The following is a 22,132-nucleotide window of genomic DNA, read 5'->3' as shown; positions in this document are numbered from 1 at the left end:
AATTCAAGATACAACATGGGAGGATACCAGTGAAATCATCAGACAGCAGATCTGCACACAAGAAAGCAATAGCACATCACAGGAAAAAGTACAGCTGTGGGGCTTATTTCCACACGAGAGCAAAAGCATGGATGTGTTCACAGAGGAATGACACAAATTCACAGAGAACAGGTCCACTTGGTAGGTATCTCAAAGTCCCTCAACTACTGATGGTTCAATTGCTTACTTGCTACATTTCTTCCCAGTTATTCTCTGATGTTTCAAAGACTCAGCTACCAACAGTCGCTGCTTTCATGTCTAAGCCCATGAAAACTGATGAAGCCCATTACAGGAAACTAGGGAAGGCCTTGAAAGGTTAAAGCTTTCACAATGACCTCAGGAAACTGACAGCCAACATGCAAAGGAGGACACAAGGACTAAGTTTATAAACAGACAAGACTCTGGAAAAATCCAATTACTTGCTTTTCCCCCAAAAGCAACTCAGAACACCAAGGACCAGACAAACTCCAGCTTCTAATCTACATGCTCTGCTACCATTTTGCAAGCGGGTGTAATATTTTTCCACAATGCATGCTAGATTCCCGAGTTCCGTGTTTATAGGCACACCCTGATGGAGAGTTAGCTCCCCTTCTATTGGGCCCAATAAAATGGCAGAGTAAGACTCTTCTTTCTTCTTTCATACTCTACAGAATTCAAGGCTACCGTGGAAATATCTAGCCCTAGACCCCAGGGCACAGAAATGCTCTAGCCTGGCTGAGACCAAGCTACAATACACATACTTTTCTCAGCTTAAAACCAGAAACATGTGTCACTGCAACAGAAGTCTGGGAAGTCCCTCAGCTGATTATTTCCAGTAATTCTCAGCGTGCCTTTTGAGAACTTGAAAAACCCTCCACAATAGGATTGGTCCTAGTCTAAACAACAGACCAAAACCAACAATGGCAGCTCTTCTGAAAAACATCCAAGCCTTAAAATAAATCAGTCATATCATAAAAGCCAAAAGGCAAAGTTGAACACAACCTCCAAACGACAGACAAAGGACCAGCTCTTTGAGTGGAGACAACTACAGCCAGTCCACTACAAATCCTGGATATACTCATCAAGCTGAAAGCTTCAAGAAATGTAGAGAGCAGAAACTTCTCCAAATAGTGAAAACCTTCTACTACACAAACATTTCAGTAACAAGCATAGATTAAATGCTCTGTCCTGTCAGGCAGCCCCTCTGTAACATACCTTCTTAGCAAGATGAGTGAGGGGTTTAGTTCCAGCCAGATCTGTGAACCAGTTGTTTATGGCACTCTGAGAACGCGCTGTCACCAGCCAAAAGTTATCCTTCTGATTCACCTGGGGTTTCCGTCTTCCCGTGTCAGGCAGTGTATTGCACCGCAGCTTTTCTGCAATAATACTGCTAAAATTTGAACTGATCTGGAGAAAAAGAAAAAAAAAAGGATGAATTACAATTCACAGGTCAAAGATCTATTCTATGTGCTTAAAAACTCATTTATCATTCCTACCAGAAGTCTCACCAGTATCAACTTTTGACACACAAAAAGCCTGCCAATAATTCCCTTTGTTATATGTGCAATGAGGAATGCTTCTAGACAACTCAAATAATAACCAAGCAGGAACTCAAGCTAAAGACAGGCGTATCTCCTTATAAATACTTGTCAAACCAGACAGAAGGCTTCTTGGACTGACGTCAGCCAAGGAAAACAAACATACTGTGCTTATTGATTGCCTTCCATCCCACGTCATTTCTAGTTACCTTCCTGGCTTCCCTGACAACAGGACATCTTGATTTTAGAGATTGGAAAAATGGCATTGAAGCCCATTATATAATTCCCATCTTTAAATTGCCAAATGCTTCAAGAAATCTTATTTCTCTTCTACTATGGCCATAATGTAACCAAACCAGTAAGAAGAAGTTTCTGGCTTCTGGTACCCTAGTCTTCTGCTTTAATTGCAGAACATAAGGAGTTCTAGATGCTGGCTTAACAGACATTGCAGAAACAGACCTGCCTGTAAGCTGTATGGAGCAAGACAAGAACCTGCTCTCTCAGAGATACAACACAGTTTCAAAAGAACGTAGAACTTTGATTCTCCAGGGACAAAGTGTTAGGTCATAAAACACTCATCCCATAGGTAAGCGTCTCCTGGTTCTGGTCACAGGGAAGGAATGAGACCCAGGACTGTCCAGGGCCCAGCAGTGGGCCCGTAAAGGCACCAGGCCCTGCCCCCACCCCCCCCCCGCAATCCAATGGGTCCCACCTTTGCTGGGTTGAAATTGACATTTTTGGCACTGCCGTGCTCATCCCCCGAGACCGCCGGTTGGTTGTTGAAGCCTTGTTTGACGTTCAGAGCAGTCAGCTCATCCTGCAGGGGAAGGACACTCAGCAGGGCCCGGCAAGGCCCCTCCACTCCAAACGCCCGCGGCCTCTGCCCCCGGCACGGCCGCTCAGCCAGCGCGGGGACAGGGCAAGGCGAGGGCCCGCCGAGCCCCAGCCGGCCTCCCCAGGCCATCGCTGCCAGGCAGCGCCCAGGCAAGCGCTGGGACACAGGAACCGCGGGTCCCTCGGCCAGCCCCCGCGACCCAACCCGGGGGCCCGGCGGGACGACCCCCTCACGCCCAGCCACCGTGGGGACGCAGTGCTCCCCACCCCGGGGGCTCCCGGCGCACCCCCGCGGCCTCCTCACGGCAAGACCCGGCACGGCCGCTACGCACCCCGCGTCCCCCCACACGCCCAGCCCCCGCACCTCCTTCTGCTTGGGGTCCTGCGGGTAGACGTCGGGTGGGCCGAGGCGCGGGCGCTTGAGCGGGCGGTGCTCGTAGCTGAGGACGCCGAAGGCCGCCATCCCGCGCCGACCGACGGGCAGAGGCGGCCGGGCCACAACAAGGACCGCCGCGGCCGCCCGCGCCTGCGCCTTGCGCCGGGGCCCCCCCGAGCGCCGCCGGAGAGGCCCGAGCGACGCGACGCTGTCACGGGCGGCGCCGAGGGGAGCCGGAGCGTCCCGAAGCCGGGCCGAGGAAAGACGAAGAGTTCCGAGCGCCGCCGCCAGAGGCCCGAGCCCGCGCCGAGCGCAGGCGTAAAGTGTCGAAAACGGACGGGGCGTCCCGGGGAGGGTCGTGCGGCGCCCCCTAGCGGAGGCGCTGCGTGACCGCGCCGCCTTCGCACCCGCCGGCTGCCTGCCTCGTCACCTGAGCGCCGCCCTCGCTGCCTCCCCCTGCGGCCGTCGTCCCCCCGCCCACACCCCCATCGCTGCGCCCATGGTCGTCACTACCCCCATCGGTGGCACCATCACTAGCCCCCGCGACCACCTCCCATAACTGCCCCCAACTCCCAACAACTGGCCCCATGAGCCCCTCTGTGACCATCTCCCTGTAGCTGCCCCCTGGGGCTGCCACAGCGACTCCCAGTTCTGTGCAGTTCTCAGGGACTCAGCCCGAGACACCCATGGTCAGGATGTGGGTCGGGCTTCCCACAATGGCCCTGCTCCTGGGGGCAGGCCTGTGGGGATGAGCCGTGTGGCATGGCGCGGTGAGCCATGGGAACATGGCAGGAGGCACCAGGGTGTCCCAGTGGGGCAGGTGGTGGGGCCCGGAGGGGTGAGCCGTGGGGCCTGAGCAGGAAGGGTGGTGGGGCTCCAGCGGGATGAGCTGTGGGGCCCCACAGCTCATGCCAGTGGGGCCCCAGTGTGGTGAGCCCATTGGGGTGACCCATAGGGTGCTGCGTGGGGTGGGCCCCTTGGCAGCAGGCAGTGACGTGGGGCAGGAAGCAGCACGGGTGCGGAAGCCGGCAGCCTTGCGTAGTGGGCTGTGTGCAGAGGCTGTTCGCACGCACCCGCCATGGCCGTGCCCAGCGCCTTCTTCACACCCATTATCCTCTTCCTCTGCCGGCTGGGACCCTACCTTGCTGCTGCTCACAGCCCCCCAGGTAAGGGGACAAATGGGCCCCAGGGCGGGCAGGAGGCCACAGTGCCCCATGGGTGGTTGGGCTGGGGATGTTCCTCCCTGGTTATGGTGGGTGAGGAGGACAGGATGCAGGGCTGCGTGGGCCGGTGAGCCACTGGGGCATGCACCAGAGACCCTGTGACCCCTGATGCACCCTGGGACCCCTGGCACCTACATGGCCCCTTGCAGTGGGGCTGCTGGGAGAGCTGGCCTGTGCCACGGAGCCCCTTGGCCTTGCTCCTGTCCCAGTGCTGGAGCATTGCTGGCACCATCAGCCACACGGCTACCAGCTGTGTAGCTCTCCTGGCCCCCGCGGCTCCTGGCCTCATGGCTCTACTGGCCCCACAGCTCCCAGCCCTGTGGCTCTGCCAGCCCTGGGGTTGCTGGCACTGCAGGCAGTGCTGACAGGAGGGACCCTGGCCATACAGGTCCCCCATGGCAGGCCGGGGCAGGGGGCAGCAGCAGGATGTGACGTGCAGATCCTATCTGCCCCCATGCATCAACCAGGCAGGCTGGTGGACCTGTGCCTGCCACCCTTTCAATCCCGGGCATGACAGCAGTGCTGCACGCAGGCAGGGGACGGGGGACAGCGGTTACTCTTTCCACGTAGCACCCTCACCCCAGCTGTCAGTTAAAAAAACAGCTCTCTGTGGAAACGCAGCCCCTCTAACCCTGGACTTCCTGGGCTGCCAGGAAGGTGCCCTCCATTGTGTTACATTACAACCCAGGGAAGCCCAGCTTTCTCCTGCCCCTTGCAGTGCTGGCTGATGAGTTTGGACCTCAGAAGAGACCAGGTGTCCCATTGCCTGATTTTTAGGGGGAAAAAATCCCATTTTCTGGGAGCCTCTGCAAGGGCTCTGTGAGGCGCCTTAGTCCATCAGAAGAACTTGTCCTGCAGCAAGCCATGCCAGCGGCTGCTGGAGTGGACTGTGGTGGGGACCAGCACTGCCCCGCTGGTCCTGTACCCCCAGCCAGCCCAGGATGTGGCCTCCACCTGTGTGGGCAGGACCAGGACATGCACAGCGTATCGGAAGGAGGGGGCAGAGGAGCTGCTGTGGGTGCTGGGAGCAGCTGCTCGGCCTCCCAGGGCTCGATGGTGTTTCCTGCAGAGATCAAACTGCCAGGGCTCAGCCCCCGGCCCTATGGTGCAGGGGCCAAAGTGAGAAGCACATCCCAGCATAGCCCCCATCACCCAGACACAGGGACACATGGGCACCTGCAAGCACCCAAAAGGGTAACAGTGAATGAACAGACGGATTTAGCCAGAATGGAGACATTAGGCACAAATCCTGGAAAACCCCCAAATTTCTCATGGGACAAGCAAATGAGGTTGGCAGGGAGGGGTTTCTGTCCTGCCGCACAGTTCCAGGGGCTGCAAACAGCACCTATGGGGTGACTAAGGGGAGCAGATGGAGGAATTGGGGTGAAACAGCATATCTGGAGCAAGAGGACATGACGGCACAGATGCAGGAGGCTGCTTGGCCAGCAGTCCTTTGAAGGAAGATGTGGCATTGCCAGCAGCCCAGGCATCACCGCATGGCATGTGTGAACAGGGTGGTGGGGGCTTGGCATTGCCTCTGCCAGGAAGAGCTGGGCTTGTTTGGCTCACATGGAGGAAGGCTGATGGGGGATATGAAGGAACTCTTGGCATGTGCCATGTCTCCCCAGTGCACCCCCGTGCCCTGGCACAGTCGCCCACCACTGTGGTGCCCAGCAGTGTCTGTCCCTTGCAGGGGTGGAGTGTGTCCTTTTCAATGAGGAGTACATGACCTGCACGTGGGGGAGCAGAGAGACGCTCACAACCAACTACTCCCTCTACTACTGGTAGGTGCTCCTGCCCCACAACCAGCCCACAGCAGGGTGACCAGTGGTAGGTCCCTGTGCAAGGGGCTAGTGCCACCAGCATTGCTGGTCCCAGCATCAGCCTGTTCCTCTTCTCTGAGCCCAGGATGGGGGAGGCTCTGTCTCCAGAAAAGGCGGGATGGGTTGCACCAGGGAGAGGGGTCCCAGGGAGGGCTGGGGTGTGCAGGGTCTCAGGGAGCCCCAGTAACCCACTGTGGCACAGGTATGAGAACAGGTCCCCCGTGGTGGAGTGCAGGCACTACCTCCAGGACCAGGGCATCAGCATCGGCTGCCACTTCAACCAGAGCGAGATCATCCAGTTCCAGCCTTTCCATGTCCTCATCAATGCCAGCCTTGGTGGCAAGACCATGGAGATCCGCAGTGAGCGCATGGAGCTGCAGGACCTGGGTATGGAGAGGTGGGGGGCACCCACTGTGGGGCTTCTGTAGGGCAGGAGAGGGGCTGTGGATCCGCAGGGCTGCCCCATCACATCCCGGCTGGTGGCAGGGCCACCAGTGTGTGGGGACAGCACTCACCAGGCATCACCTGTGCCTTGCAGTGAAACCAGAGGCTCCTGTCAACCTGACCATCCGCAACGTGAGCAGCAACCAGCTGCAGCTGACCTGGACCTCTCCATACCCCAAATCCCAGTGCCTGGAGCATGCTGTCAAGTACAAGAGCAACAAGGACACCAGCTGGACGGTGAGAGTCCCCCAGACGCAGCACCCTCATGGTTGTGCCCAGGGACAAGCTGGGCACCAGCCTCCAAGGCAGTGCTGGCCCTCATCGCATGGCCCACATCTCTCTGCAGGAGCACCAGGTGAAAGGAGATGTCTTCTCCTTCCCCAGCGTGGACTATGAAAAGTACTACACCTTCTACGTACGCAGCAAGATCAACAGCTACTGTGGAAGCACCCAGCTCTGGAGCGAGTGGAGTGTCCCTGTGGTCTGGGGCAGCAAGAGTAGGTCCTAGGTGCTGCGGCGGGATGGGACAGGCTGGGGCATGGTGGGGCTCAGTAGGGAAGGGACGGCCAAGCAAGTGGAAAACTGGCCCGAGGCAGCAGCTGTAGGGGCGAGATCCATCCGAGCGCCTGGGGTGCAGACAGCTGCATTGACCCCTTGGAAGCCAAACACCTTGTCAGCAGGACCTGCTGATTTTTGCCAGGGGTTTCTTAGCCCTGAAGGACTGCTTTGGCACAGCTGGTCCAGGACAGGGTCACCAGCCAATTGTGCTGACAGCGTGGCAAGGCTTGGGGATGGAACCCTTCTCCCTCCTCCAGTCCCAGCTGAGCCCTGGCATGGACAATGCTGAGCTCCCATAGCCACCCACAAAGGGCCACCGGCATGCCCACCCCACTGCTGTGGCAGTACACCAGCTGGGGGTCTATGTCACCGTGGCTCTTTCCAGACACAACGGAGGAGCAGCTGCAGCACTGGTTCTGGATCCACACGGTCTTGATCCCCGTTGCCTCCTGCCTGCTCTTGCTGGTCCTTATTGTCCTGCTGGTGCGCATGGAAAGGTGAGTGTGGGGGGCTGGTGGGGGGCACAAGCGCTGTGGCTCTTCCCCTCCAACACGTCTCTCCCACACAGGGTGTGGGTCATCCTCATGCCCCGAATCCCCAATCCCAGCAAGAACTTCGATGAGCTCTTCATCACCCACAATGGTAACTTCCAGGTAAGGTGGCTGTGGGCACCATTGCCCTGAGCTCACCCCCTGCCCCTGGGGTTGGGGCTAGGCTGGGTGGTGGCTCCTCTCACGCCTGCTCTGCTCCCTGGAGGAATGGGCCGGAGTCCCCAAAGATGTTGTGGAGAGCTTCAAGCCCAACTACAGTGAGAACATCTGCTACGTGAGCGAGCTACCCCCCAAGGACAGCTATGAGCCCCTCTGGGAGAACAGCAACCACCCACCACCTGTGACGGCTGGGACCCTGGCCGCCCCCCGTGAGCACAGCCCATACAAGAACAGCTATGTGGGAGTGTGATGCGCTCATGCACTCCTGCACACTGCATGCTCCGCACCTCCGCTACCCAAAACCTCACTGCCCCCCAGGCCTTGCTTCCCACTCCCACCCTGCCTCAATCAAATGCCCAAAGACCCTCAGCTCTGCTCCCTGCCACGACCACCCTCAGTCCCCCATGACATGGCGGCTGTACTGCACTGCAGGGTGCTGGGTGAGCATGGTGTGCTGGGTACACTGGGCAGTGCAATGGGTGCACCGCATGGTGCACGGGGTGCAGCACATACACCCTGAGTGCACTATTTGTTGCACTGTGAGCTCCGTGTGCATTGAGTGCAACGGGTGCTGCTCTGGGTATGTTGGACCATCCTGGGTGCACTGCACAGTGTGCCAGCACCTGCCCTGTCCTTGGGGTGTCCAGAAGGGCAGGGTGACGTCCGACCACAAGTCCTGCCACATGCAGGGTCCTTCGCAGGGTTGCTGTGGTGGAGCAGAGCTGTGGGAGGGCTGACGAGCTCCCACACCGCTCTCCTGTGGGCCCCCGCACTGGGTGTGCATTGGAGCTGCTGGGGACTTGTCCATCCTCCCTCCCTACTGCAACATGCCCACAATCACACCCAGGGACATGTCCTGGCAAGGGGGCATCTGCGACTGAGCGGGCAGGAGCCACCTGACTGACAGGGGCTCTGGGGCTGAGGCGTGCCAAGGGCCAGAGGGGCCAAGCCACCGTGTCACCCCCAGCCCTGGGAGCTGCTGCCCCCAGAGCACCGAGCAAGCCCAGCTGTCCCCCCAGGGTTTCACCCCTCCTTCGCCTGCACCCCGGGTTTCCTGCTGCAATAAAGCTCTGCTGCACTGGGTGCTCGTCCAGCCTCATCTTGCAGGGTCAGGGGGAAGTGCTGGCAGAGCCCCACACCCCACCCACCTCTGACCTCGCAGATGTTGTGGGGTGGGGTCCAGCCCCACTGTCCTGGGCTCACACTGGAAGCATGTTTATCTGCATCAAGCATGGGGATGTGTCCCCTCCTGGCCATCCCACATGTTCATGTTTCCCAGCATTGGGGGGGATGTGCTGTGGCCTTGCCAGGCAGCAGGCTTGGCCTCTGCAGCCACTGCCAGGGCCACCTGCTGCCCTCAGCGACCGCCACTCTCCCTGTGGATGACCAGAACTTTCTGGCCAACTGCGCTGTCCTGTGGCTGCTCTCCTACTCAAGGAGGATGGTGGGGGTCCCTGACACCAGTAAGCCCTGGCTGACGGGCTGCAGCTCCCTGCAGTCTTGGCAGCAGCACCAGCACTTTGTCCAGTGGGATGCTGCACGGGCTCCCTGTGGCGTGGGAATGGGTGAGGTGGGGGGTCCCCAGTTTACCACGCTGGCAGGCCACATCACCCCCAGCTTTTCCAGATGTCATCGATCTGTGTGACAAGCTGGGCACTCCCAAGCTGTGTTCCAGGTGACCAGCCTGAGCGAGAGGGCCAGCAAGCTCCTCCAGGCATGCAGCATCTACTGTGTGTGCAGGGTGGAGTTCACAGCACCTGATAGGTGTCCAGGCAAGTGGAGCCCCCCAATCCCTGGGGGTCCGGACAGTGCACAGCAGGCAGGAGTGACTGCAGGGCTGTCCCACATGGACCAAGCAGGAGCACGCGTGCTGGTCCTTCATGCCCCTCCTGGAGCACCCCAGCCTAGCACTGACAGGTGGGCAAAGGAATGGGGAGCAGCCGGGCGAGTGCGCACAGGCGTGGGGGCCCAGAGCTGGGGCCAGGGGCTGCCGCAGAGCCCTCAGCCCCATCTCTGGCAGCAGAGCCCCTGTGGCTGCAGGGCGAGTGGCTGCATAGGAGGCAAGACCAGTGCCCCAATGGTGCTGGAGGAGAGGTAGATGCCTGACACAGAGACACTGCCCTCCACAATGCAAGCCCAAGGAGTGGCAAGGAGCTGCCAGTGGCCCCCAGCATGGCCAGCATGGCCTTGCTTACCTTCACCAAGGACATCTCTGTCCTGGGGAAAGGGAGACACTGTCAGCCACAGGCCAGCCCTGGTCAGGGCATCTTCCCACCCCTGTGGCCTCCAGCACCATGTGGGCACGTGGCTCACTGCAAGAGCTACCCTGTCCTCATGCCCACTGTCCTTATGGCCCACTTCCCCATCCCCACGCCTGCTGTCCCCCACGCCCCATCACCCTCGTGGCCCGCTGCGCTGTCCACCACTTGCGATTCTGTCCCCCTGCCCCGCCGTCCCTGTGACCACGTCCTCGTGCCCATTGTCCCCACGCCCCACCGCAGCCCCCAGTGCCATGCCTCTCTGCGCAGGGGAAGGCATCAGGGCGAGGCAGAGCAGGGACAGAGGGCGCCTGGTGCAGCGGGTGTCCTGGGCTACCAGGACCAGAGGCCCTGGGGCCGTCCTCCTCACCACGCACTGCCTGGGGCTGTGGCCATCACTGGGGATGGGCAGGGCCTGGACAGGGCGGGCGGCAGCCGAGGGAGGGGACGCGGACGGGGGACCCGGGGACAACCACCCCCCGGCCCCACACCGCTCCCCAGCGGCGGGCAGGTGGTGGCAGCAGCCCCCAGCGGTGGGCGGGGCCTCCGCGCTTGATGGACGGGTAACTTTCCACCCCTACCCACGTGGTGCGCCGGGCTTTCGCCCCCTCGCGCCATTTGGCCCCGCCCCCTCGCCGTGGGATTGGTGGAGGTGGAGAGGCGGGCACGCCCCCCGGCGGCTCGGGCTGCCGCGGTGCCCGGCTCGGCGCTGCCGGCGGCCGGGACGGTGTAGGGGGGGTGGCCAGGACCGGCGCCGGTCACCGGTACTGCGCACGGCACGGCACGGCACGGCACGGCACGGCACGGGCTCACCATGATCGTGTGTCCCCAGAACGTGGAGCACCCCCGAGGAAGCCGGTGCCAGCGGCTGCCCGGGCAGGTAGGACCCGCCCCGCCGCCACCGGAGCCCGTGCCGGAGTACCGGGCTCGGCCCTGCTCACCACCGCTGGCCCGGCCCGGCTCCTGCCAGGGCACTCCCGCCGCCCGCCGGCGGTGCGCAGGGACGGCGGGGCCGCGGTGTCCCGAGGCGGTGCCTGGCGGCCCGGTAACGGTGCCGGTGCGGCGGCGCCGTCCCCGTCCCCTTTGTGCGGGATGCGGGAGGTGCCGTGCCTCCATCGCTGCCAATCAAACTTGTTTTTCTCTCTCTCCGCCTGCACTTCCCGCGCCGCGCACCGGGGGCGCTGCCGCCGCCCGCACAATGGGGCCCCGGTTACCGGGCCCGGCACCGCCGTGGGGACCCCTGCCGCTGGCACTAGCACTTTCCCCGTCCCCTCAAGAACCGGGGCGGTGGGTCGGGCGAGAGGTGTCCGCCGCGGCCGCCTACCCAGTGAGCATCACCGGCGGAGCCACCGGTACCGGCGGAGCCGCGGTCTGGCCTCGCGGAGAGATGGAGTCCGGGAGAGGGGTGATGTTCACACCGTGGAGTCTTGCCCGGCCGGGCCGGGGGCAAGGCGGGATCCCTCGGCCCGTCTCCCGGCGGTGCCCGGGCTTACTTCTCCATCCTCCTGCCTGCTTTACATGCTAACCGCTGCCCGGCGACTGGCTGCCCGGGCAGCGCCGGGGCATCGCTCCCCCGGCAGCACCTGCCCAGGCAGGGAGGGGGTGAGGGTGCTGGTGGGTACGAGGTTGGTGTGCCTATTGGGGTTCAGGGGGCTTGGACACACGAAAACACCCCCAGGGAGGGAGGCAATGCTCCCATCACCCAGGGCTGCGAGTGGGTGCAGGGGAGGAGGAGGAGGGTTGTGGCTGGGGAGAGTGAGTAAGGTGGCACCGGGGGCAATGCTAGTGGCTGGGGAGGCAAGTCTGGGGGGGATGTGGCTGGTGGTGCTGGCAGGAGAGACCATGGGCTGAGCTGGTGCTGTGCGAGCAGGCAGGAGAGCCCAGCTGCAGGACAAGGGCTAAGGCGGGTGGCTGCCCTGCACTTTCCTTCATCCTCCCAACCCATGTCTGCCTGGTTGCTCACTCCATCACCTGGACAAGCAAAACGAGAAGAGCTGGTGGCCCCAGAGGCTGAGCTGCTGGCTGCTCACACAGCTCCCCACTGGGGACCACCTTCCCCTGGGGGGAGTGGAAGGGTCCCTGCCTTCTCCACCTCTGCCCACCAGAAAGAGAAGACCATGGGCATCCTCAGGGTAGCTCCTTTCCCCAAGCAGGGGGACTTTGTGAGGGACTTCTGCAGGTCACTTCCAGTTTGCACCTTCTCCCGTGGGACAGAGAAGCTGGTGCTCTTCATCCATCCCCATTTGAATTTGGGGGTTGGGTTTTTTTGGACTTATTAGGCCAAAAGTGAAGAGGAAGTTCCAAATGGCAGCAAGTGAATCTCTTGACACCTGAGCAATGGTGTGTTCCTCAGAAGTGCAGGGTGGTGGAAAACAGCTCAAGCTGCTTCTTGCACTGCCTGGGCAGGTGCAACTGCTCTGTGCTGCTGCGCAGCTCAGCTCCGCTCTGCCTCCTCCTCACCCTGGGGTGCTCTGCTCCATGCCCCATGGCTTTGCCGTCCCTACTGGTGCTGCCCTGACACTCTGGGTCGCCTTGTGGCAGCATGCTGAGCTGCTACAGAAATTAAGGTCTGATACAGCTCCCTGATTGGCAAGATAGCCGCTGGCAAGGCAAGGTGCACAGGGCATCGGAGTTCCTGGTTGGGGCTCTGAGGGCTGCGTGTATGTCCTGGCTGGCAGTGACAACCTGGGGTCATGGTGGAGCCGGGGCTGGTTTGCAGGTGTGTTTCTGGTTTGCTGCCATGCCACTGTGGTTGCTGTGCCCTGGTCACCAGCCTTTGGGTGCCTGTACCAGGGAGGCTGGTGGGAGGAAGGTGACGGTAGCATTAGTGGAGCCAGTTGCTCCCAGGGGAGATTTGAATTTGAGCCCAGGATGGGACATGCACCTTCTGCATCTGAGGGTGCTGCCTGGGCTCCTGCAACTGAGAAGGAGCTGTGACTTTCTGTGTGGCAAGGGTTAGCACCCTCTGCACCCATGCCTCAGGGTGGGTGGGCTGTAGGTGCAGACCCCACTGTTGGGTGGGAAGTGTGGGAACAGGGCTGTTGGGGCACAGCAGCTGCCCGGATGCCTTTTGCACGTCCCCGCCCTCTGCTCCCACCCTCTTGGGAGAGACTGGGGTGGTATGGCTCAGGGCTGTGCTTGGCTGGGGCATCAGCACGGGGCTGGGGAAGGTGCTGCTGAGGATATATGGACCCCCCTCACCAAGTTGCCTGTTTGTGTTTTCACCGTTGGGTGCACCCAGTGCCAGTTGTGCCATGCACCTGTGTGCTGCAGGACCTGTTCCCATGCTGTCTCCTTGGGCAGTGCATGGGGACTCCTCTGAGCCCCTCTGTGTGCTCCCGACTGTGTGGCTGTGCCAGGACATTGCTTGGCCCTTGGCTTTCTGGGGCAGGGGCCTGGGAGCAGCTCAGACAGCTCCACAGCTCTCCCCCCATCCCAGTACTGGGTGGGAGGGCTTGGTGCTGGTGGTGCAGGAGCCTGGTGGTAAGGCTGATGGGTTGCTCCATTTTGGGAGGTCTTTCATCTGTCATGTTTCTCCTGTTCTGGCCTTGCATTTGCCTCTAAGACTGCAAGGAAACATCACTCCTATTTGCCCTTTGCTTCTGCTGACCAGGCAATGCCTTCTCGTAGACAGAGACCAGCCTGTGTTTCTTGCAGTCTATCCTCCTGCTAGCAGTGGCCCCACTGAGCAGTGCTGTGCCCAGCTCCCCAACCCAAGGCCTCTGTGGTGGCTTCTGACCTGATGGTCTCTCTCTGGGAGCACCAAGCTGGGAGAGGGGATCCCAGCCCCTCATAGAGCCCGAGCTTGGCTGGGGTGGGCTGCTGCAGCAGGAGCTGTTCCGGGGAGAGCTAAGTAGAGGTGCATTCCCCACAGGTAGTGAAGATGTCCGGCAGCGACCCCGAGCGCCCCCAGTTCCTCTTTGTGAAGGTGCTGGCGAGCCGGGGGTGGCTAGAGGCAGTGACCCAGCAAATGGGCTACCACCCGCAGTACCTCGACAGCTTCCTCAAGACTCAGCACTACCTGATGCACATGGATGGCCCGCTGCCCTTTGACTGCCGGCACTACATCGCCATCATGGTGAGCCCCGCTGGGAGCTGCTGTAGGGAACAGGGATCTCTGCTCAGCCCCGCGAGGCTTCCTGCTCTCCCTCCCCCAGACAGGCTGCGCCACTGGCTTCTCTGCAGAGGCCAAAATCATGGGGTCCTGGAGGATGGGCGAGAGGTGGGCACAGGGTCCCAGGATGCCTGTCCCGCCAGCATGGTGCAGAGATGCTGACGTGCTGCTCTTGCAGGCAGCTGCCCGGCACCAGTGCCGGTACCTGGTGAACCTGCACATGCTGCAGTTCCTGCGGGCTGGGGGTGATCCCCAATGGCTGCGTGGCCTCGACTTCATCCCCCCCAAACTCCGCAACCTCAATGAGATCAACAAGATCCTGGCACACCGGCCGTGGCTCATCACCAAGGAGCACATTGAGGTATTGTTGTGGGGCTATCAGCCAGGGACCAGGGCAGCGGCAGGGAGAGCAGCATCCCTAGGGGGTGCCAGCACCCTGCCCACCTGTGTCGCATCACTGGTCTGTCCATGTCCTGCAGAAGCTGCTGAAAATCAGCGAGTGGAGCTGGTCGCTGGCGGAGCTGGTGCATGCTGTCGTCCTCCTGGCACACTGCCATGCGCTTGCCAGCTTTGTCTTCGGCTGTGGCTGCGAGCAGGATGAGGGGCCAGGAGGCAGAGGCTCGCTGAAGACCTTGTCGCCTGGGAACCAGTGCTTCTGTGAAGCCACTGCCAGTAATGGCTTCAGCCAGGAACTGCTGCGCATCAATCGCAAGCGGGTGAGCCCCTGAGCATGGGTCCATGGGGAAACGGGGTGCGGCCAGGACCGCTGCCCTCACCTCCAAGCCTGTGTCTGTGCAGTCCCTGGACTCCTGCATGGAGCTGGATTCCCTTCGGGAACGCATGCAGCGGATCCACGTGGAGACAGAGGGCAGGGAGGACACAAGGCTCCTGCAGCAGGACCGAGAGGAAGGTGAGGGGCAGGAAGCAGAGGTGGGTGTGCAGGATGGGAGCTCATATAGCATACCTGGATGTTGCTTCTCCATGTCTATACTTGTATTTTCTGTGATGTACAGTTCTGAGAGGGGCTCCTGGGATGCTGGCAGGGAGGGGAGAGAAGGCAGTGGTGCTTCCCAAAGAGGCCCAGCAAGGCCCAGCTCTTGTCCCCTGCTGCAGCTGAGAACAGGGCAGCTGAGCATTGCTCTGACCTGTCCGTGGGGTTCTCCCCTTTTGCAGATACCGACGGGGAAATCACCAGTGCCACCAATCTTGCATGCTACATGCAGGACCCTGACTTTGGATACCAGGACTTTGCCCGGCGCGACGAGGATCAGACGCAGGTATTCAGAGTCCAGGTAAGGTTCCTGCTCTCTTGGTGGGCAGCAGCCCAGGCTGCCACCTCTCCTCTCTGCTTCTGGTGGGGAGCAGATGGTCACGGGGGGGCCCCATGCAGCCCGGGTCTGGTGCAACTGCCTTTGCAGAAATGCCTAAGTGGAGAAGCTCAGTTCTGAGAGGGGACCTGCCCCACCAGGGTTGGGGAGAGGGAGGTGACCAGTCGCTTCTGTCCCCAAGGGCTGTAAATTCCTTCACATCACCCTCAGGAGTCAAGGGTCAAAATCATTCAAAAGCTGTCTGATGAAGGATGTTGTGGTTTATGGTAGAGCTGCCCCCCGAGCAAACTATTGAATTCTGCTGCATCCCGAGGTCTCCAGCCCTTCTTCCTGGGAAGATGCCCTCAGCTCCTTTTTGCAGTTGCAAAAGCCCCTTGCTGTGCTCAACAGGATTACTCCTGGGAAGATCATGGCTTCTCACTGGTCAACCGGCTCTACTCTGACATTGGGCATCTCCTGGATGAGAAGTTTCGGATGGTGGATGGTCTGCAAAGCAGTGCCATGGCCAAGCGGCAGGGCTGTGAACCCTCTGTCTTCAAGCGGGGCATCTGGAACTATATCCACTGCATGTTTGGCATTAGGTAGGGAAACCAATCTTGCGGTCCAGGGGAGAAAACTGAGCTGACCCAGGTGGTAGTAGGGTTAGGGCACTCAGGCTGTCTTGCAGATGGGCTTGGAAAAGAGATGGAGGTACATTGCCTGCCTGGATGTTGGGCCAGGCAGGGAAGAGATGCTTAGCTTCTCTGGCCAGGGCAAGGTACTTTGGGGATGCGGCTTCAGTGCCTGATGGCTGCTGTTGTGTGTCCCCCTGCACCATGGCTGGGCTGTGCCCTGGACAGACCACAGGCGAGGTGCCCCACAGGGATGTGGCACTGGCCATGACTCGCCACTGTGCTCCCCACAGGTACGACGACTATGACTACGCAGAAGTGAATCAGCTCCTGGAGCGAATGCTCAAAGTTTACATTAAAACTGTAACCTGCTACCCAGAGAAGACAAACTCAGAAATGTTTGACAGGTTCTGGAAGCAGTTCAAGCACAGTGAAAAGGTGGGCCGGCCGGCCCCTGGCTCTGACCAGTGTGGTGCAGGCAGGGGCTGCAGGCTGGGGTGCTTAGAGGGGTGTGTAGGAAACCTTTGAGTGACCAAACCAGTCCAAGGCAGGTTGGAGGAAAATGAAAACTGGCTATTTGTAAGGAGTTGGGCCTTGTGTGGCACGGGGCTGCATGCAGTGTGATGAGCAAAGGGGCCACCAGCAGCATGGGGATCTCCAAGGCCTTTCTCCCATTGGTGAGTGCCTCCAGGCGAGCCCACAGTCCAGCCCTAACTCACAGGAGCGGCTGCTGTGGGTAGCAGGGACCGTGCCAGCACCAGCCCAGCATGCTGGTGCTGAGTGTGCTGGGGAATCCCCTGCACACAGCTCTGGGAGGCAGCCATAGCCTGCAGGGCTGGGAGGAGGGGGAAGGGGCAGCTGCCTGTGCTGGAAAAATTGGTGGCATTTTGTCCCATGCCAAAAGACTCACTAGCCTGGGTGGATGCTTGCTGCAGGCAGTTGTGCAAGAACACTGCAGCTGCCTGAACCTTTCTTGCTTCTCCCTTAGGTCCACGTGAACCTGCTCATCCTGGAAGCCCGAATGCAGGCAGAGCTGCTGTATGCGTTGCAGGCCATCACGCAGTACATGATCTCCTAGACAGTGGGGAGCTGTGCTGCGGCAGGGCCGGGCAGCATCCTCTACCTGAACTCACGCGTGACCTGTCATGCTGGGATGGATGGCAAGGGATTAACTCAATTTAGTTTACTTGACTGTCTTGTTCCTTCCCCACCCCCCCACCCCGTGGGGCTCACTGAGCGGCCCCGTTACGTGCAATTACCAAACTGTGAGGCAAGTCCGTGCTGCTGAGATGTCAGTGTGATGCTGGAGACTTGAACATGTCCAAGGAAGACTGCCAAAGACAAGGGAGGAGAGGGAGGCCGGAGGGGACTGGGGCCAGTTTAGAGGGATGCTCCCCTTGCCCAGGTGCTAGGGGAGCCTCAGCTGCCACAGGGAGGGCAGAGGGGAGAGCTGGTTTCCTTCCCTGTGCTGCAGTGGCTGCCCTGCTTGCAAGCCACCCTTTGGTGCTTGGCCTTGTTGGGGAGATGCATCTTGCTTGGGAACAGTGTGGGCAGCTTGCAGGTGCATCACAATGTCCTGAGTTGCATGGTCAGGCAGGGAGGAGCACTGGCTCCAAGCAAAGGCCCTTCCCCAGCCCAGGATGGGAGGGGGATGCACTTGCTGCCCACGTGTCCTGCCCTCAGGTCTATGTGCCAAACCCCTCTGGGATGAACAAGCGATGACCCCAGTGAACTCCAAACTGTGAAGCTCTTGCTGGCAGGGTGCCCTAGTGCTCTGCCGTCTCTGACAGTGTTCAGGCTCTGGAGGTTTCTGCAGGGGACTTAAGGCAGTCCTTGGGGAGCAGGAAGAACAAGGGAGGCTTCCTGAGTTATAGTGGCTTGTGTCTTACCAAGAGAGGGCTGAGGCCCTGTCCCCAGTCACTTGCTGCTTAGCAGCATGGTGGAGGAGCCTGTGGTTGGCACAGGTGAGCTACAAGATGCTTCTCCTTGAACTTGGGCTGGGGGGATTTCCTGGGCTGTCTCTGTTTGAACAGAGGCTGCCCATGCCCCAGCCTTGCCCTCTACCTGGTGGGTAGGAGCATGCACCACCGCTCCCCCCGTCCCACGGCTGCTTCCTGCCTGTGCTGCAGCCCCTGGCTGGGGAGGCACAAGGGATCCAGTGCAGGCTCCTGAGAGCAGCCATGAAGGAGGAATGAGGCCACCTGTAATAAGTGAGAGCCTGAAGCAAGGGCAGCTGTCAAGTCAGCCCAGTGCACGCTGCTTCAGTCGACCTGTTTACTGCATAAATGTGCGGGGAGAAAACCTTGTGTATGGAAGCTACAGAAAAAGCCTATTTTTGCTATAAATATATTATGTTTGACATGGATGCATGCTTTATTTCTGCCAGATGTTGGGAAGGGGATCCAAACTTACACAGCTGCTCTGAAGGCAGTACAGCAGCGCCTGGCTGACTGCAGCCCAGAGATGGCTCCAGCTTCAGAAAACCCAATGTTCCCAGCCACGGCAGGGTCCTGCACCGACAGCTCTGCTCCAGAGCCTGCAGCTGGTCACTGAGGCTGGACCCATCCTGTTCAGGTCAGCTGTGTCTTCCCATGCTCAGATGAGTGACTCCAGCAGCACTGCATGTTCAATAGAAAAAGAGGGAAGGTTTTCAAGGGGCTGCGGTGCTCTGGCAAGGAGGAGAGTGCTGGAGGAAGGAGCTGGCTTCTTCCCTGACAGGTGCCTGGGCACAGACGGGTAAGGTGCAGGTGCCGCTACTGCGGCTCAGCAAGAAGTGTTTTGCTCACACTCAAAAGTGCTCAGTGAGCAAGGCCAGAAACCAGGACAAGCTCTTTCTCCAGCCATGCTGCAGGTGCCCTCCCTGCAGCACAGGCAGGAGGAAACTGCACTGCGTCTGGGCCAGCTTGTACTGGGCCAAGCTGGTGCCTGGGCAGTAAAATGCCAGGACGACTGGTGCTGGGCAGTACTGGCTGAGTAAGTACTTGTGCCAGGACAGTGGTACCAGTGCCAGGATGACAGGTGCTGGGACAGCTGCCACCAAGATTGGCTCAACAATACTGGGACAGGTGCTGCTCTACCATCATTGAGCCCCAGCAAGGGCTGGGCACAAATCGGGCAGCTGGGTGTCCCACTCACTGTCAGGCACAGCACTCTGATTAACCGTGGCAGCCTGGCTGCCTGCCAGCTTTTCTGCCAGCCTTTCCCCTGTCCCTGCGAAAGCAGCTCTGTCCGCTGCAGGGCTGGGACGAGCTGCAGAAGCTGGTTCTCTGCAGGACTCGCTGCTCCCAAAGCAAGCAGCACATCTGCAGCTCCCAGTGTGCTTTCCGCAGCAGCATCCTCACCACCACCATTACCCCATGCTGCTGGGGAGAGAGAAGGGAGCAGGCAGCAACAGCATGGTCCTGGCTGGGGGCGAAGGGCTGCCTGTCCCCAGGAGACATGAAGCAGGTTCCCTTTTGCTCCCCCGCAGCGGCTGCCCCCCACTTGTGCGCAGAGCTGGCCTTGCAGGAGCCGAGGCAGCTGCCGCTTGCTCCAGCTTGCAGAAAAAGCACTAGTCACAGCAGCAAGATGAAGGGCTCCGTGGTCTGTCAACCCTGACCAGAAATGAGCACAGCTGCTGGCAAGGCCAGGGGAGGCTACCAGCCTCAGCTACCCTACACAAAGAAAACATCCTCACATAATCTCAGAGCTAGAAAGTAAAAGATGAAGCAACCATCTACTGCCATCCCTGTGGAGCCAGCAAAGCATGTCCCAAGTAGGTCTTGTAGCAGATAACTCAAGTATGGGGGATTGTGTCACTGGAGAAGCCTGTAAGAGTCTTGTTGACCAGACACTTGAGGGCAGTTATACACCCACACCAGCAACTACAGCTTAGCTTTTGAAACCTGTGAGCTGGTCCTTCACTTTATCAATGCCCCCTGCTGCTTTCCTGTGCCCAGCCAGGCTCTGGGGCTGTTGCACTCACTGAGGCCACACTTAGAGGCTTCCTGGGAAAGGCAGTGCAGACACTACACCATTTGAGGTAAGCAGATGACTCTAAGCCATGTGCCATGCCACAAGTTTGGCAACTTCAATGCTTGAGGCCCTGCCCTGGCGTGCCCTGCACCATTCATCTGTTCAGACTAGGATATTCCTCTCTATTGCTCTGCAGCTGGAAGGAGGAGAGCTGCCAGAGCCTGGGGTGCCTCTCCTTGGCAGGAACCCTCCAGGATGTCCAGCACACCCACATGGGAGCCAGGCCGCTGTGACCTTACCTGGAATTAATGAGGGGAGGATGCAGGCATATGTCCAAAGTGGCCACCGAGTTCCTTGCAACAGTCTGTAGCAGCAAGGCGTGCTGGCAGGCACAGCCAGGACTGCTTTTCTAACAGCCAAGCTGTCCCTGAGCTGTGTCGTGGGAGGAGTGGTGTGTCCGAGTCTGCAGAGAACAGCAGGCTGCGCTGCAGCAATGGTTACTATCACAGCTCCTACAACCCACCCATTAAAAGGCAGGCCTATGGCTACTGACCTTACCATAGCAGTGGAGAGGGAAAAACATGGGAACCGGGGACAGGCTGTCTCCCCATGACAGCTCTGGAGCAGGCAGTGTGCACCCACCATCTCACCATTCCTCAGCCTGCCTTCCCCACACACCAGCTACTCCACCACAAAAGCCAAATGAAGTAGGGCAACAGGCTTCCCCACTATGCTTTCAGATGCGGTCCCATCACTAGTGGCACAGGAAAAGTGTTCATCAACCAGCAAGCATCTAGGGCAAAGCAGCTCTCTGGCCAGAAACTAAGCTGAGCAGAAAAGCTGGTGAAGTTTTTGCACTGGCTTCAGGTACTGCTGCTCTGCAGGCAACTACTCCATAGGCCAAAATGCTTACGGTGACAACTCAGGTGACCTACAAGGTCTCTAAGACTACAGAAAAGGCTGACCTCCTGCAAATAAGGTGTGCTGAAACCACCTAGCTGTTAGGACAGAACACAGCAGGACACTGGGTGACTACTGTGACACACACTGACAGTGACCCTAAGCCAAGGCATCCAGGTCCCAGCCTAGCATCTATTCTGTGCTTTGCACTCCTTGGCCAATGCTCAGATCAGCATAAAAAGTGTTATCAGCTGAATGTATTGTCCCCTGTTCTATGTCAAGTTTTGAATGCATCCACTCTGATCCAATCAACAACTGCAAAATCCACCCTCGGCATTTTGTTTTTCCCACAGCACCTTCTGTTATGTGCTTGCAGGAAGCCCTAAGAAGTACCCAAGCAACAGATGAGGGACAGACAGTTCCCCTAAGGATCTCTTCCTAATTCCCCATTTTTGGGGATTGGCTTAAATCTTGAAGCCTTAAGATCTCTTCCAGAGTTATTCACATTAACTGTTTTAACATTATTATTTTTCAGTGGTATTCTTTACCAGATATTACTGGATATCCAAGGTTTTAAATGCAAGTTTTCTGGCTGTACACATACTACGCAACTTCATGAATGAGATTTTCTCCTCAATAGTTTTAAAAACATCCCTGACTTGCTCTCCCATGTGTCTAACCAGGCCAGTGGAATCTGTGTTCTATACCCCTTCCTCCATTTCTTGCTGATCTCCTTGCCAGCCTCCACTCCAAAGCAATATGATGGAGGCTCTGAACTGGTCTCATCTTCTGCAAGGCCTCTTCTGATCTGTGGTGCACAGAGCACCCCCAGGGCAGAGGGGACAGCAATTTTCCAGCCACATCCCAGCTGTGAGAAGGCAGACCTGCTGGAATGACATGCCATTTTGATTCAAGGGTCCCACCATGCTTCTTCCAAACTGCTTCACTGGCTCAGACTGTATCTGCCTTCCTACTTGCTTTATGTCAAGGAAGGACCCCTTAAGGTACCTAGCTGAAGCCTTCTGCTGCCCAGGGGCCTCTTACCACTTACACACCTCTAAGCAGAACCAAGGAATGACCAGCTCCTGGCTTCCACTCTGACATTCACATCCCCTTTGATGGGCAGCTTCAAGCCATTATCTTCTAATATCAAAAATGCTCCCTATCTGTAGTAACCTTCCTTTTTCTGATGGAGGATTTGGGGTATGCAAGCAAAGATGAAAGGTCACTCATATGCTAATCTGTCTTAATTAAGTGTCAAGAGCTGCTTGTGGATGGGGTGGCTGAAAGGAGAGAGTAGCAGCAAATCCATTTCTTTATTCCTAGAGATAACTAGTAGAGATGCTGACACTCAAAGATGTTTGAATATAGCTATATAAAATGAAAAAATTCATCTTCTGCACTCAGGTCTAGAAGGGCAAGGAATGAAGGAGTTAGGATGAC

General features: G+C 58.8%; 4 protein-coding genes across 6 annotated transcripts in view; 3 read left to right on the top strand and 1 right to left on the bottom strand.

The window, feature by feature from the left end:
• Positions 1-3,073, bottom strand: part of MED12 (mediator complex subunit 12) — a 37,376-nt gene extending 34,303 nt beyond the window's left edge. For all 3 annotated transcript variants that reach the window (XM_075106901.1, XM_075106902.1, XM_075106904.1), the window contains exons 1-3: positions 2,755-3,073; positions 2,269-2,373; positions 1,234-1,425 (exon numbers count right to left, since the gene is read on the bottom strand). In XM_075106901.1, the coding sequence (XP_074963002.1) occupies positions 1,234-1,425; positions 2,269-2,373; positions 2,755-2,853 (396 nt within the window). In that variant the 5' untranslated portion in view covers positions 2,854-3,073. The remainder of the gene's footprint in view (positions 1-1,233; positions 1,426-2,268; positions 2,374-2,754) is intronic.
• Positions 3,074-3,771: 698 nt separating this feature from the next.
• Positions 3,772-8,607, top strand: IL2RG (interleukin 2 receptor subunit gamma). The gene is made up of 8 exons (XM_075106900.1): positions 3,772-3,932; positions 5,683-5,773; positions 6,015-6,199; positions 6,351-6,493; positions 6,603-6,753; positions 7,200-7,311; positions 7,383-7,467; positions 7,571-8,607. The coding sequence occupies exons 1-8, from the start codon at positions 3,845-3,847 to the stop codon at positions 7,772-7,774; spliced, it is 1,059 nt and encodes a 352-aa protein (XP_074963001.1). The 5' UTR covers positions 3,772-3,844; the 3' UTR covers positions 7,775-8,607.
• A 129-nt stretch (positions 8,608-8,736) lies between these two features.
• On the top strand, positions 8,737-9,581 carry C11HXorf65 (chromosome 11 CXorf65 homolog). The gene is given in 5 exon segments (XM_075106664.1): positions 8,737-8,835; positions 8,837-8,987; positions 9,151-9,189; positions 9,192-9,284; positions 9,373-9,581. Coding segments are annotated over 5 exon segments (591 nt in total).
• Positions 9,582-10,431: 850 nt separating this feature from the next.
• Positions 10,432-18,200, top strand: LOC142063300 (sestrin-3-like). The gene is made up of 9 exons (XM_075106899.1): positions 10,432-10,662; positions 13,657-13,860; positions 14,075-14,257; positions 14,376-14,612; positions 14,695-14,806; positions 15,070-15,188; positions 15,615-15,805; positions 16,129-16,273; positions 16,824-18,200. Exons 1-9 carry the CDS (start codon positions 10,597-10,599, stop codon positions 16,911-16,913), a joined length of 1,347 nt encoding a protein of 448 aa, XP_074963000.1. The 5' UTR covers positions 10,432-10,596; the 3' UTR covers positions 16,914-18,200.
• Positions 18,201-22,132: the final 3,932 nt, after the last annotated feature.

This window comes from Phalacrocorax aristotelis, chromosome 11, assembly GCF_949628215.1.
Source record: "Phalacrocorax aristotelis chromosome 11, bGulAri2.1, whole genome shotgun sequence".
Lineage (NCBI taxonomy): Eukaryota > Metazoa > Chordata > Aves > Suliformes > Phalacrocoracidae > Phalacrocorax > Phalacrocorax aristotelis.
Note: the sequence above shows the minus strand (reverse complement) of the source record. Positions and strands in the feature narration are given on the sequence as shown.